The 16,483-nt window shown below is 40.2% G+C and overlaps 2 protein-coding genes across 3 annotated transcripts in view; one reads left to right on the top strand and one right to left on the bottom strand.

Moving 5' to 3' along the window:
- Positions 1 to 1,663: 1,663 nt before the first annotated feature.
- LOC138840695 (WAS/WASL-interacting protein family member 1-like) lies at positions 1,664 to 2,581 on the bottom strand. The gene has a single exon (XM_070040959.1). It carries the CDS (start codon positions 2,579 to 2,581, stop codon positions 1,664 to 1,666), a length of 918 nt encoding a protein of 305 aa, XP_069897060.1.
- Positions 1,979 to 16,483, top strand: part of Il6st (interleukin 6 cytokine family signal transducer) — a 44,735-nt gene continuing 30,230 nt past the window's right edge. For both annotated transcript variants that reach the window (XM_070041194.1, XM_070041193.1), the window contains exons 1-3: positions 1,979 to 2,199; positions 14,444 to 14,534; positions 14,849 to 14,927. In XM_070041194.1, coding sequence (XP_069897295.1) covers positions 14,864 to 14,927 — 64 coding nt within the window. In that variant the 5' untranslated portion in view covers positions 1,979 to 2,199; positions 14,444 to 14,534; positions 14,849 to 14,863. The remainder of the gene's footprint in view (positions 2,200 to 14,443; positions 14,535 to 14,848; positions 14,928 to 16,483) is intronic.

Raw genomic sequence — 16,483 nt, 5'->3', positions numbered from 1 at the left:
TATTGATGAGATAAACATAGGTTAATAGAACTGTGGCTATGAGTAACAGGACTTAGACCTTTGCTTTCCTGAGGCGTGTGTCAAGATAGACTAGTGTGTTCTAAGACAGTGATTTCTTCCTACCCACCTCACTGCTGAAAAATAAAATCATTTAAAATATATTTGTGATGCCAAAGTTTTGAGAAGCATTGACATTTGAGACACTCAATGACAATAACAACTGATGTGTCCTGATAAACCTGTTTTACTTTTCAAGTCATTCAATCCCTCGATTAATCCTATCAGGTGGGTACCATTAGTCTAACTTTGCAGATGAAGAATTTGTAAAGACTTTCCCAAGGTCACAGAGATGGGAAGTGCCAATACCAAGATTCAAACTTAGCAATATGAAAACATGTACATATTATCCTGTACATATTATCCTGTACACTGCCCTGAAACAAATGTTAGCTGGATCTATACAAAATTTCCATGGAAGTTTATTTTTTTAAAACAAACACCTCTAACAAATGGCAAAGACAGAATACAGCCTGGTCACCTTCTGCTGGTTATTTGCAGTTACAACTGGTTATTTGCAGTTAAATCTGCCTGATACTTCTGTTGTTGTTGTTGTTGTTGTTTCCAGTCCTGGGGCTTGCACTCAGGGCCTGAGCCCGGTCCCTAAACTTCTTTTGCTCAAGGATAGCACTCTACCACTTGAGCCACAGTGCCACTTCTGGCTTTTCTGTTTATGTGGTACTGAGGAATCTAAACCAGGGCTTCATGCATGCTAGGCAACTGCTCTTCTCAGCCCTGCCTGATGATTTTTTTTTCTGTGTCTTTCCAAAATTACCTGGTCAACAACTAAACGATCCTAGCGATCTTAGAGCTGAAGATGTGTCTCAGTGATAGGATTGCCTAGCAAGTGTGAGGCTTTGTGTTCCTCCTCTAACATTGGGGGCGGGGGGGCGGGGAAGGAGAGAGAAAGGGAGCAAGATTCCAGTACCTTAATTTTGATGTTTGGGTCCATCCCAATTCTCAAGGTAACAAAGGATTTTGTAATTGTCTGAATTTACCCTATAATTGTTCACTAAATTATTATCGACTTCGTCTTGCCTGCCATTCCCTCTAGAAGTCAATGGCCTTCATCCTTCATTATTTCTTTCAGCTACAACACCTCTTGAAAGTATCCTAGGCGTCTCATCTTGCTTTGGAAAACTCACACACATAACATGAGACTTCAGATTCATGTTTCAGAAGAGGGGAAGAGGGAAGGGGGGGTGGGGGTGAATTACACCGAAATCGGCCTGTAACTAGGTTTTCTGTTTTTGACTTTGTTTTTTAATCACAGTTTCGGAGGTGCAAGCCGCAGAAACACTAGTTCCTTGGCAGGTCACCAGGCCAGAGATCCATCGATCACGTCCAAACTCATTTACTAACTTCAAAAAAAAGCATACAGGGGTAAGGTTCGTTTTCATGAGACTTGGACCAAAGCCGCCACCACAACCTGCGGCGTCTCCGGAGCAGCCACAGCGGCCCAGTCCTCGCGGTCCCCAGGGCGCTCCCGCGGCCTCCGGGGAGCGCGGCGCCCCAGCGGCTCCGAACCCCTCCGGGAGGGCTGACGGGCTCGGCCTCCCCGGAGACAAGGCAGGGCGGGAGGCGCGGGCAGCACCCGGGGGGCAGTTCACGACCCCGCTCTTCCACGGAAACATGGAACATTCCGCTCCTTCCGCCCGCGGGGAGGAGGTGGGGGCGACCCTTCGATCTCGTCTGGGAGAGGCGACGAGGGCTCAGCCACCAGAATCCGGGATGCCGGGAGTCGCGTTACGGGAATCGCAGCTGCTCGGGGCCCCGCCCCCTCGTCGTCAGCGGAGGCTGAGCCAATGATCGGATGCGTAGGGACTCGCCGGAGCCAATCAACGCACAGGTGTTCCGACCGGGGGCGGGGCACCGAGGGGCGGGGTTGGGGGGGAGCGCAGCTCCCAGCGGTGACGAGAGGAGGGCGGTGCGTGGTGACCGCGGAGAAAGGTCTGCGAGTCCCGGCGAGTGAGTGGCTCTGAGGCCCCTGAAGCCTTGTTCGGGGTATCGCTCGCACACAGCGGAGCTGGGGGGGCCACGCGCCCGCCTGGCGGACGGGTCCGGCCGGCCGTCGAGGGGAACACGGACGCGATACGGCGGCGGATCGTGGCGACGGGGTGAATTGAGGCGCCGCGGCCTGAGGTGAGGAGGCCCCGGGCCGGGTGTAGCGAGGGCCGTGTAGCGGGAGCGCGTGGGCCCCGACGGGGCGGCGCGGGGCGGCGCGGGGCGGCGCGGCCCCCCGGCACCGGAACGGCCTCTCCGGCCGCGCGCTCGTCCCGAACGTGTCAGTCCTCGCCTGGAAATCCCCGCATTCCGTCCTCCCGCCGCTCCCGGCTCCGGCCCAAGGCGACTTCTCCAACTTTGTCACCTCGGGATCTCCACCCCGGGTGCCCTCCTCCCACCCTGCACACCCTTTCGCGGGAGCTCTCCTTCCTCCCGACCCCCGGCCCAGGCCCCTCACCGTCGATCGCCCCCCCCCACCCCGGTTCCCAGATCCCAGGCCGGCTCCCTCGCCCCCTTCCATCCGCACTTAGGAGACTCGAGCCCCGCGCTTGACTCCTGCTCTTCCTTGGTGTCTTACTCGGACCCCAGAACCGGCTCTTCAGCCTTCAGCTGTAACGTGTAGATATTGCCGAGAGTTGGCGACGCTTTCCGTCCACCCGTTAGCGTTTCTTCTGAGACACACCGCTCCTAATAAATCGCCCACATCACGTATCCCAAGGGGAACCAAGCCTTCTGTAGTAACACGCTTAAAGAAAGGTTTGCCCAAGAAGCAAAATTCTGGTCTTGCGACCATAAACAGCATTTTAACTCATAATCCCAAACAAACAAAAAACAGTGTCACAAATTAAAAATCAGACGCCACTGTTGTGATTTTTGTTTCTTCTTTTTTTAAAAGAAGACTTCATTTTGGCATAATGTGTATAGTGGTGGGCATTTCAGCACAATTAAGGATTGGAATGGCAGGATGAACCTTCTGAGAGGTTGGGGTATTTGGTTTAGTCAATGCTGTAAACAAACCCTTTAGACTGTGTGTGACTGCCAGCTTCAAGTTGGAACAACTCTTAATTTGAAATTATTGACTCAGATCATTACATGAGCCGTTCACCATTATCTTAATTTCCTAAATTTATCTTAACACGGATTTGGATGTATCTTTGAACTATAAATGGGAATAGTGCTTTTGTAGAGCCACCTGGATACTAAATTAAATAGTGCTTTCCAAATATTTTGCCGGGGAGGGGGCATTTATCCTTTTATCACAAGTGAAAGAAAAATTGTAAAGGGAAAGCGTCAAAAAAGGAAAAATAAACTTTGTACAATTTTTCCCTCTTCTCAAGTCTATTATCAACTGCCTTAAGTTTCTCATAAATACTACTGCCAGCTAATTTTATACAACACACTCTTACGCAACCAACCATGTTCTCATTTTTATTTATGACTTGCAGTATTTTCATTTTATTAAAGTTTTTTTTCCTATGGGTATTTTGACATTTTGTTAAATACTATGATGACTGTTGATTACATACATACCAGTAAAGTGAGTTTTATATTTTCCACTTTGTAAAGAAGGAAACAAACTCAGGGTCCCCTGTCACTTTGACCTGGTGACTACAAATCCTGTCTTCACAAATATCTGACACGTTTCTCAGGAGAATCCAGTGCTGCAGTTTAGTTGGGGGAGGTAATTGCTGCCTGCAGCTTCTCTTCTCTACAGTGGTAGGGAGGGGCTTTTCCTTTAGAAGCTACTTCAGACCTTGCCATTTTAATGGGCGTCAGAATTCCCTGGCTCTAAAACATTTGCAGTTTGGTTTCTAGAGAAGCATGGAGAGTTCTCACAGCTTCCCCTGTATCTTTGATTGCAGACTGTGCTCAGAGCTGAGGTTTCTATTGATGTTATTTTATGCAATAAATACTAACCTCGTAGCCTACTGTAGGACCTCACAGACATGTCTGGGATGTCATTAAGACCTTCAAAGAGTTTATAAAAATTGAGTTGACAAACTTAACGGTTAAAAAAATTATGTGGGTACAAGGCAATTTTTATTCAATATATTGTGATACAGAAAATGCTATGGATATTTAAGTTTGAGAGTGATCTTTTGATGAGAATCATCAAGGATTTACCAGAGGTCAGCTTTGAAGCTTGGGTAAGATTTTGATAAACAAAAATGGAGAGAGCTTATTCATAATAGAGAATGGAGGACAAAAATGGAGAATATTCTATGTAAAGGACCAGCAAATGGAAAAAGAAAAATAACTAAGGTATAGTCATAAAAATTAATACATATTTTATGGGTTTTCTTGCCAGTCACTTTTTGAGTGTTTTGCTCATACCAATGCATTTAATCTTTATCTAAGATCTTATGAGGTAGATCCTATCCTCTTTTACACAAAGAGAAACCCCAGCACAGAAAGGTTAATTAACTTGCCCATCGAACAAGTTGTTGATCTTAAATTTGTACTTAGATTGGCTTTGGAGTTTAAGCTTATAACTTTAATAATATTACTTTGTCATATAGAATACTTAAGTAACATGCATAGAATATTACCATTTTCTTAAGAGGTCTTCTCAAACTCATTCTTGGGCTTGAGATATAGTCACTGGTAGAGGGCTCCCCTCACATTTGCCAGGCCCTGGGTTCATTCCAAATCACTTCAGATACATAAAACCCATTTTTAATTGTCTGCTTGGTGCCCCAAAGTATGTTAGATTCTGAACATATCAACACTTGAGGTAATTACTGAGCAATGTTATGAGTCCTTTTTAGGGAACTACATAAAAGTTTGCTGGGAACAAAGATGTTTTTGAGAGTGGGGGGAAATTCCACAGAAGAGATATTTCATCTGTGTTATAAACAGTCAAGTAGAGCACAGCTGTCAGGAGTTATTGCCAAAGCAAGTTAGAGTGTTTAACACAAAGTGTTAGAGGAAGTCTAATAGATTGTTGTGGGTTGAGCCTATTGAGTCTAGGGGTGGCTAGAAGGGATGATGAAAGGTAAGACCAAATTGTGAATGGCATGCTGTAGCCAAGCATAATAAGGAGCTTAAATATTTGCTTTGTAGCTGGAAAAGTACAAGAATTATATCAGCATAGTTGTAGTAAAAGCCAAATTGGCTTTTACTACAGTTCCAGTTCTCTCTGGAAGTATGGCAGTGGGTAACTTAAGAGAAATTTAGGAAAATAATTCATTTGTTTTATTTTGTGGTACTTTTTTGAACCCAGGGCCTTCTGGGGGGTAAGCAAATATTTTACCACTGATCTGCACTCCCAGAGGGACCTCCCACATACCACACAACCCCCCCCCCACACACACACACCTCCTTTCTCTCTTAAAAAAAGAAAAAAAGAATAGAGGTGTTTTGTGCCTATAATCCTAGATAGTCAGAGGCTGAGAGCTGATGATGGAGGTCTGAAGCCAGTCTGGGCAAGAAATTCTGTGAGACTCTTATCTCCAAAAAACTATCAAAAAATTCAGAAGGGAGCTGTGATTCAGGTGGTAGAATGATCGCCTTGAGTAAAGATCAGTCCCCAGATGCTGAATTATTGAAGCCACAGTACTGGCACACACACACACACACACACACACATACACACATAGGAAAAGATCAATTGGACAGGGCAAGCACATTGAAGGCCCTTAAATAACAAAAATATTTAGTATTGTTATTCACCCTGTAAACCACTTTTGAGTAAGACTGGTTACTCTAAAGTAGTATTTTAGAAAGATTTCATCCATCAACAGTGTTAAGTGTTATTCACCCTGTAAACCACTTTTGAGTAAGACTGGTTACTCTAAAGTAGTATTTTAGAAAGATTTCATCCATCAACAGTGTTAAGAATTCTTGGGAGGGAAGAAAGAGATGGTAAGCAGAAAGGCTGTTCCAAGTATTGTGATCAGTGCTCAAATTATATTGGTCATTGTAGAGGATCAAAAGATAATGTCAAAACATATCACGAAAGAATTCTGGGTAAGATGTGTAACAGAAAATGGAAAAATGAGTGTGTTAAGTGAACAATGAGTTCTATTGGGCAGTTGAAGAGGGTATGTATGTTGTTTATAGGTAGGGAGGAAAGGTAAATTATTAGGATTGAAAAAAAAGGTGTATGCATTCATGATTGTATGTGTGTATAAGCATGCATATAGATAGGTATTATTTTTGCACATCATAAATTGATTTGAGTGTGAGGCAGACTATCCAACGAGATGATTTATAGTGAATAAGATCCAAACCAGAATTCTTGAAATTATTTTGTTTGAAGGTAACAGTTGGGCATTTGTCTTCAAAGATGTAGGCAGTTTAAAAGTAGATGCCAATTTTTTTTTTTGTCTTTGGAAACTTTTGTAACCAAGAGATAAAAGCAGAAAATTCAGTACAGAGTATAGGAAAGTGGATTAAAATGAATCATCTAAATTACTTGGTTACATAGAAATCAGGAGACAGGAGAATTTTTTTTGGGGGGGGGGATGGTCCGGTCGTGGGCCTGAACTCTGGGCCTGGGTGCTGTCCCTCAGCTCTTCAGCTCAAGGCTAACACACTTTACCACTTGAGCCACAGAGCCACTTCTGGCTTTTTTTTTTTCTGCTTATGTGGTGCTGAGGAATCGAACTCAGGGCCTCATGCATGCAAGACAAGCACTCTACCACTGAGCCACCTTCCCAGCCTGAGACAGGAGAAATTTTAAAAGCAGGGATTTCAGTGGAAAGCTTTAGGAACACTGGTGATGTTGCACAAGGCTACAGACTCTTCCTCTTTTATTTTATGGCTACCTAGTATGTTTTGGAAAGATTTCATGAGAAAAGTTACCCAATCAGAGCTGTTAATGTATGGTGATCATTTAGATTGTATAAAAAGCTGCATTGTATACCTAGCCAGAGCAGGAACTTCATTCCTTTCATAATTATGAATATGTTTCACATAAAGAATGTGTTGCCTTGTTAAAATTTGAAGGTTCTGGGGCTGGGAATGTGGCTCAATGGTAGAATGCTTGCCTAGCATGAATGGAGCCCCAGGTTCTATTCCTTAGTACCACATAAACAGAAAAGGCTGGAAGTGGTGCTGTGGCTCAAGTGGTAAAGTGCTAGCCTTAAGCAAAAGAAGCTCAGGGACACAGTGCCCAGGTCCTGAGTTCAAGCCCCCAGGACTAGCAAAAAAAAAAAAAAGAGAGAGAGAGAGGGAGAAAGAAGGTTCTGGCTTCAAAATTTAATATTCTCTTCAGTAATCACTTTCATCCTTTGTCCTAAGGCAGTTTAGTTTAACCATTATTTCTGAATAGTGCATCTCATTACTGCTGTTTTCTATACAGTCTCTTGTTGTTAAGATGCTCTGTTTTATAAAATATGCATCCTCCACTCCACCTAGTGCAAAGTAAAGTCATCAGAACTGTATTTTAGATAGCCCTGGTTCCGGGTGGTGGACTGGTATGCTGGGACTTGGCCATTAGTAATGTTCACTTGACAGTTAGAGTCAGAGATGGTGTATGGCTCATATACCTACTGTTTTCTTGGTCTAGCAACCTCCATCTTTATTTTATGGCTGGATGTTCCATGGTCCTGTTTGAGTTGTGTACTCTCATAGCATGTGGTGTGTATTTCTAAACTTTGACCTTCTTGAGGACATGAACTGTTTATTTGGCTTGAATTTTATTTGAATGATGATAGGAACATGGACATTTAGCAAGTACTGTCTAAACACTTTCATCTGGCTAAAATAGTCAAAGTTAATTTATAAAAGTTCTTTACTATACCAGATACTAGTGACTTATGCCTTTAATCCTAACTACTCAGGAAGCTGAGATATATGAGGATCATGGTTTGAAGCCAGCCTGGGCAAGAAAAGTTTGTGAGACTCTAATCTCCAATAATCTACTTAGAAAAGACTAGAAGTGGCACTATGCTCAGGAGGTAGAACACTAGCTTTGAGCAAAGGAAGCTTAGAGATTGCACTTAAGTCTGAGTTAAAGCCCAGAGACCAGCGCGCGCGCACGCGCGCGCACGCATGCGCACACACACACACACACACACACACACACACACGCGCGCGCGCGCGTGCGCGCGCGCGCCTCTATTCTATTATAAAGTCATAAATGCATCCTTGTATTTTTTTTCCTTTTGCTTGGCTCTCAGTCTCTGTCTCTGTTTGTTTGTCTGTCTCTCTCCCCGCTCTTTCTCTCTGCCTTTCTATCTCTTCGGTAGTACTAGAGATTCAATGCAGGCCTGTCACAGAGCTACATACACACTAGTCCTATAAATTGTAACATATGTTGGAGTCTGTTTGCTGTTGTGCTATAAATTGTCTGTTCTTCTGGACCAAGACCATGTTTCAATTACTCTAGTATGTCTCACTAAATGACACAGTAAATACGTTACTTTTATTTTGTTTTGTTTTTTTTGTGCCAGTACTAGGACTTGAACTCAGAGCTTCATGTTCTCACTCAGCTTTTTTGCGCACACTCTGCCACTTTAGCCATGCTTCCAGTTTGAACTTTTTTTGAAGATGAAAGTTTCAACTTAATTGAAGATGAAAGTCTCAAGGATTGTCTGCTTGGGATGGCTTCCAACCACATTCCTCAGCTCTCAGCCTCTTTAATAATTGGGATTCTGGGCATGAGCCACTAGTGCACAACTACTTAAGTTTTCTGACACTTGTCTTTTTTTTTTTTTTTTTTGTCAGTGGTAGGGCTTGAACTCTGGGCCTGGGCACTGTCCCTCAGCTCTTCAGCTCAAGGCTAGCGTTCACCACTTGAGGCACAGCACCACTTCTGGTTTTCTGCTGGGTTTATTGGAGATAAGAATTCCACAGATTTTCCTGCCCAATCTGCTTTGTACTGTGATCCTCAGATCTCAGCCTCCTGAGTAGCTAGGATTATAGGATTATACGCCCCAGGTGCCACCCGGCTATTTCTGTTTTTTTATATGAAGTTTTAAGTTAATTTGTAAAGTTCTGTAATAAAGTACTTTGCTACTTGGATTACAGTTGTATTACATTTACATACTTTGTGAAGAATTGACACCGCTGTATATACATATACACATACACTAATACCCTACACATACATATATATACATACATATATGTATACCTTTTTTTTTTTTAATTTTTAGTGCTGGGGCTCAAATCCAGGACCTCATGTGTGCTAGGCAAGCTTGTTCGCCTTTTTCCTTAGATCTTATTAATGTACTTCTTAGTATGATTTTATTGTTTTCCCCATAAAGTTCTTATATCGTTTTTTTTTTCCTTAATATGTTTATTTTTCCTTTTTTTGTTGTTTTTTTTTGGTTTTTGTTTTTGTGCCAGTCCTGGGGCTTGAACAAGGCCTAGGCTCTGTCCCCAAGCTATTTTGCTCAAGGTTAGCACACTACCACTTGAACCACAGATGCACTTCCAGCTTGGCTTCAACCCATAATCCTTAGATCTCAGCCTCCTGAGTAAGTTAGGGTTACAGGTGCTAAGCCAGAAGTGCCCAACATAAATATAGTTGTTGTATTTTTTTAATACTGGTATGAATTGTATTTTCTAATTAATAGGACTTTTAATAATCCTAGTAGTTTGTCATTTGATTCTCAATTTTTTTGTAGATGATCATATCATCTACAATTTTTTTGTTTTCATTTTTCTTATTTTACCCTTTCTAGAATAATATTGAATAAATGATGGCCTCAAGCATCTTGTCTGAATCCTCACTGTGTTCAAACTGTTTCTTATTTTACCCTTAGACCTATGAATGCCTGATTTCTAATATTAGTAATGGTAGCACCAATAGCAGGGACTTCATTAGTACAGAAGCTGTTACCTTTCACTCAGTGAACCAGACAGATGTGAGCATTTTATGTGTGTTACTTTGTTCATCTTCCAAGCATTCCTTAATGGTGGGTACGTAGCTGATGATTTTGGACCCAGTTTTAGAAATAAGGAAAATGAAAGAGAGGGATACTAAATAAGATGAAGGCTGGGATTGGAATGATAGACAGTTTTGTTACACAGAATCAGACTCTTAACTGTTTTCTATCAAAATAAGGATAGCCTCTTTTTAGTCTCAATTTTCTGATATTTTGATGTTACTTTTAAGTTAGCAGATGCTTTTTAAGTACCTATTGAGATGACAATGTTTGTTTTCTTTAATTTATTACTATAATGAATAACACTACTATATTTTCTCATTTTTAATACAGTAGTCACCTTTATGCTCTAGGGATGCATCCCAACGTATTTGAAGAGTGTATGAAACTAAATCCTGTCTAAATCTATCATACTAAACATTTTTTCTTCTACATATATGTACCCCAAATAAAGTTGTACTATATAAATTCAGAACAATAAGAGATAACAAGTAGTAATAAAACATAGGAATTACAACAATACTGTACTAAAAGTTACATAAGACTTATGAATTGTTATTTCAGGAGTTTTTCATTTAATATTTCAGACCATGGTTAGCTACTAGTAACTGAAACTGGAAAGCAAGACTATGGATGGGGGAGGATTACTATATGCTTGTATTTTTAGGTTAAATTCACTTGTTATTGTTCCCTTCTTGGTTTTGTTTTAAACCCATTTAGGCCTTATCCCACAAATATTTGTAATGGTTTGACAGTATTTTGTTATGTAATTCTTACTGAATTTGGTATCCAGATGTCTGTGAAACTGGCCTGTTTAGCCAGGATGAAGTAGCAAAGCTTGCCTAAAACAACAATCCCCCCCCCCCAATATATATAATATATAAAATGATAATGATCAGACATTAGGTGATGAAAGATGATGATATTGAGAGGTGAACCAGAGGGATAAGCTTTAATGATTGTCCTGGCCTGCTGCCAGTCTGTTCTTACAAGCCAGAATAGAAAACATCTTGATTAATCAGGTGCAAGAAGGAGTAATAGATAATGTAATATTGTTTTTTAGTTGTGTGTTGTATTTTGGCTAAACCAACAACTCCAAAAAGCTCCATAAATTCCAAGCATAATAAACACAACAAAACTATACTAAGGGGCATCATAATCAAATTGCTTAGTTGCTCAATCACATTGATAAAAAGGAATCTAATATCCAACCTGAGGAGAAAAAGAAGAGCTTACATGCAAAGAGATAAAAGGATGAGAGCCAATTTTTTAAAGTGCATTCATACATTGATTTCAAGACTTTAAAAGCTACAGTTGTCATGGCAGAGTGTGGTTGCATAATGGTAAGCAAATAGATCAATGGAAGAAACAGTGAGAGTCAGCAAACTGCAGCCACAGGTGAGACCCCCCCCTTACCTCCTGTTTAAATCAAGTGTTATTAGAGCACAGTCACATCATTTGTTAATGTATTATCTGGGGCAGGCAGCTTTTGTGCCAACAGTAGAATGGTGTTTCTACCAGAGGCTTTATGGCTAACAAAGCCTGAAATAGTTAACTTCTAGTCCTTTACATAAAAAAAGTTCTCACTCCTGGAGTTGAAAATTCATGAATAAACTTACCACTATCTGTGAACAACTGATCTTTCACAAAGTACAAAGAGAGCTTGAGAAGAAATAGTATCTCCAACAAATGATCCTGAACCGATGGACTGTTCAAATGTACTGTATGAACTTATATATCCATATTAACTCAAAATAATTTAGAGATCTAAAGCCGGGCGCTGGTGGCTCACGCCTGTAATCCTAGCTACTCAGGAGGCTGAGATCTGAGGATCGCGGTTCAAAGCCAGCCCGGGCAGGATAGACCGTGAGACTCCTATCTCCAATAAACCACCAGAAAACCGGAAGTGGCGCTGTAGCTCAAGTGGTAGAGCGCTCGCCTTGAGCTGAAGAGCTGAGGGACAGCGCCCAGGCCCAGAGTTCAAGCCCCACGACCGACAAAAAAAAAAAAAAAAAAAAAAAAATAATTTAGAGATCTAAATATAAAACTACAGACTTATGAAAGAAAACATAGGACAAATCTTTATGACTTTAGGCCAACATTTCTTAGGTGTAACACCAGAAGCACTATGTGATACTTTATTAAGATGAAACCTTCTGATCTTCAAAAAACAATTTTAAGAAAATGAAAAGACAAGCCAAAGATTGGGAGAAAATTATGAACAGGTATTATACAGGTATAATACAGGTATAATACAGGTATTATATCCAGAATGCATTTTTAAAACTCAAAACCTGATGAAAAGTCAAGGAGCCCAGTTAAAAGTGAACAAAATATTTGAATGGACACCTCACCTAAGGAGATACATAGCTAAACATACCACCAGACAAATGCCCTATCCATTCCATTTGTAGGTATTTACCTGAAAGAAATGAAAGCACATATCCAAAGACTCAACAGTAGTTAAATTGCATTACATTTATTCACTGATATATTCTGTATCAATTCAAGGAAGAAAGTATTTTTTCACCCAGCAAATATAGCAAGTGCCTTCTGTGCTATATGATTCTAAATTTTAGGAATATATCAGGGAACAAAACAGATAAAAGTTCTGCCTCATTTGCTCCTATAACAAACTACAACCTGGGTGGCTTAAAACATAAATACTCTGTCAAGATTGCAAAGATTAAAGTTCTTCTAAGACTTCAAAGAATCTTCCTTTACCAGATCTCCCTCTTCCTAGCTTCAGATAGTAACCAGCAGTCCTTCACATGTTTTAGCTTGCAGCTGCACTCTAATCTCTGCCTTTGTCACATGTTGTCCTTCTGTGAGTTTTTCTCTTACAAAGACTCCAGTCACATTGTATTAAGGGCCCACCCTACTCCAGTATGACATCTTTGCTCATTGCATCAGCAATGGTTCTGTTTTCAAATAGCACATTTTGAGCACATTTAGGGTTAGGATTGAAAATGTATCTTTCTCAGTGTTGGAGACAATTCAAGCTATGGCAAAGGAAAGAAAAGTAAGTAATTTATGTGGTGGTTTTTGTTTGTTTGTTTGTTTTTAGAATTGGCATTGACAACTGTGGCCTGCAGACCAAATCCAGGTTGCAGTCACAGTAGTTACAGCACATTTGACTATTTCAGCAGAAACCTGAAGGCCCACACAGCCTAAAGTATTTATCTTGTCCTTTATATTAAATATTAGAATGTCTTAAATGGAGGATGATTTAGGAAGTAGGGACAGAATAAACAATATGAAGGGTTGTTGTAGGGAGATCTGTATAAGAAGGGAAATTTGAGCAAAGATTATAAGGAATTAATTTATATATAAATGTCTAATATGTAATGTTCATTGGGAAAAAAGCAAGTTTACAGGACATTTCTCACTTGTGTAATCCCATCTTTGTAAAGGAGGAAGGTATATTAAACACTAAAATTATAGACGTGGGAAAAATTTGCAAGACTATCTACAGATTATACACAGTAGTTATTTCTTTGTGGGAGGAGTCCAGGTGGGATTATAGCAAGTGTTGTGGGGGGGGGGGTGCTGGTCCTGGGGCTTGAACTCAGCACTGTCCCTGAGTTTGGAAACCCTAGAGTCCTGTGGGGACTATGAGTGGATGCAGGAAGAATGAATGCATGGAGAACCTGAGCTGTTTTTGCTCAAGGTAGCACTTTATCACTTGAGCCACAGCTCCACTTCTGGCTTTTGGGTGGTTAATTGGAGATAAGAGTCTCACAGACTTTCCTGCCTGGGGTGGCTTCAAACCACAATGCTCAGATCTCAAGTCTCCTGAATAGCTAGGGTAACTGGTATGAACCACTAGCACTGGGCTTTATAGGAACTTTTTACATGACTTTTTTTTTTTACTTTTTATTTGTCATTTAAAAAATAATGTTATTAAATTCAATTCCTTGTTAATTATATCAAAAGCTCAATGTATCTAAAATGATAATGAAGAATGAAGTGCTTTGCCTAAGTTTTAAGTTATTACAAAAAGGAGTGGCCACTACTCATGCTAGAATTTAACCTAGTTACTGAGCAAATCTTAAAGTGAATTTTTATTTCTCTGCTTAACATGAGTTTGTCAGTTGAAGAGTCAACATTGTTACCGTATTGCTAGCAGAAGACAGAAGATCTGGTTCTCTTAACTGCTGTATTTGTCAAATTCAACATGTTTGATTGAACTCATGTTTCTGTGAACTTTGTAAACATCAAAGAAGTTTGAATTCGGTGTGGGTGACCTTAAGGTTGCAAGTTTATCAAAGCATAGCACTAGTGCATCCTGGCCGCAGCTACTCAGTAGGCGAAGGCAGGAAGATTTCTTGAGCCTGCTAGTGTGTGGCCAGCCACAGGCAATATAGCAAGTCCCTGACTCGAGAAAAAACAACGCAAAAGGCTCTTTATCTGAAGCTCAAAGATCTCTAAAATGGGATTCTCTGAACACACTTTAAAGCCTAAAATCAGTTAACAATTTTGAAATAAGTATAATAAATATTGTCAATGTCAGCTTTCTGAACGAGGCTCTTTTGACTTTACAGCAAGATCCAATAGAGAAAAAAACCATGACATTTGGAGGCAGAAGTTTTGTTTTAAAGCCTTGCCTTTTCACTGGCTAATTTTGTGAGTTGGGTAAGTAGTTTGCCTTATCTGAATTTTGTTTTCCTTTGTAAAAATCCAGTAAGTAATCCCTATTCTCCATCCTTCCCTCTTTTCCCTGTACTAGAGTTTGAACTCAGGTCTTCACACTTGCTAGGCAAGTTCTCTCTCCCTTCAGCCAGGCCTTCCTTCAGCCCTCTTTTTAATTTTAAGTGCTTTTTCAAATTGTGTCCTAATTTAAGCTTCCCACATTGCTGGATATAGATGTATTCCATTGCACCCAGATTTTTGTTGTGTGTATATAAGAAAAATATAAAATATTAAAATATTACCCGTGTCTGTTTCAGAAATAATTGTACAAGATGTTGAAGTTGCAGTTCTGGCTAGTGCAAGCTTTGGTTATTTTCCTCACTGCTGAATCTTTAGGTAAGATTCATGATATGTCCTGATATCTAAGTATATGATTAGGCTGATATATTTTTATATACTTATATCATTAAGCTTATATTTAATAATTAATAATTAATTATGCTATCATGTTTATTCTTTCTAGGATTATTAATGAGAGAATGCATTACAATTATTTTAGTAAGTAGTTTATGAAGGTTGTTTTACATAATTTGAGTTCAAGTTCTTGGTCTTTCAGCAATACTAAGTGCTGATTAGTTATATTAGAATAACTTTAAGATGGGGGCAAAACGTGTTGGGGCTTTTTTGCTTTTATTTTCTTCTTATTATCTTTGCCATTTATCAAAGCAATTTATGAATACATAATGAGACTAAGACAAGAGATTTGCTCGTACTTCACTCATTAATTGCTCACAGTACTACTGAGCACTGAGCAATGTGGTTGCATTGTCAGAATGAAGAGACATCTGAAGGAACACTAATAAACCGCTCATCCTGAGCTTGATGCTCAGCTGGGATCTTGTTGTTACTGATCCAAAATGAGATACATGCAAAAAGTAACAATACATATTTAGAAACTCTTAACAGATGGATGTAGCTATGACATATAGGCACGTACATAGTGGAGTTACAGATCAAACATGTAAGCCTGTGACAGTTTAGAAGAAAAAACTTGATGTTTCACCACAGGCAAACACTCTATCACTGAGCTATAGCCAACCTTCCTTACTCATGAAGATAAATTTCCTTATAATTTTTTCCCCATTAATTCTAATTCTTGAGTAGTCCTAATTTCCTTCTTTCTTATGACTTCTTCGAGTACTCAAGGACTTCTTTCCTTGTTTCTAGGCTCTTCCCCAAACTAAAGTCATCTTAATCATTCTGTATCTGATGGGTTTCCACTCCTATGCAAGCTCACTGCCCTTAGGATTCTTCTCTTGATTGTCTATTATATTTAAAAATATAATGCCATCCCAGTGCTCCCTCTTAACAACTGTAGGACTTTGGCTAGTCATAATTTGTGTCTCAGTTTTATGTCTATAAATGTGGCTCATCATGGTCTGTACTGATAGGTGGTGTTGTGAAGAATGAGTTAAGATGGAGAGTTATTGCAGTTTACCATTAAAATCATTGACTTTTTAAACAAATGTATCAGAACTAGATGTGGTCAGAGGATAGCAGTTCCATTATTTACTTAGATATGAATATTATTTATACAGAGTAACATAGTTTCCTGGCAGCTAAGATATAGCATAGTTTCAACTCTTGTTTTATTTGGGTCAGGACAGGCAGACAGCAAGACATAGCCAGACTGACTTTACTCAACAATTCTTGGGGCCTCAGCTAGTGTATTCAAAGAGTGCTGAGGCCTCTATGGGCCCTTTCACTTGTATGCCTAATGTTAGTGGCTAGCAGATGAGGGTTTTGCCAGGAGCCACAGGCCAGAGCAACATACATAGCCTTTTCATGTGGTCTTTACATTTGGCTGGATTGCAAGGCAAATATTCCAAGAGAAATGGAGCTTCCTTCTTAGTATTCTAGTCTTGGAAGGCATATAGCACACTGTCAGCTGA

The sequence above is a fragment of the Dipodomys merriami genome, unplaced genomic scaffold (genome assembly GCF_024711535.1).
Source record: "Dipodomys merriami isolate MVZ:Mamm:240054 unplaced genomic scaffold, mDipMer1.0.p SCAF_30, whole genome shotgun sequence".
Lineage (NCBI taxonomy): Eukaryota > Metazoa > Chordata > Mammalia > Rodentia > Heteromyidae > Dipodomys > Dipodomys merriami.
This window is presented reverse-complemented; position numbering and strand designations above follow the sequence as displayed.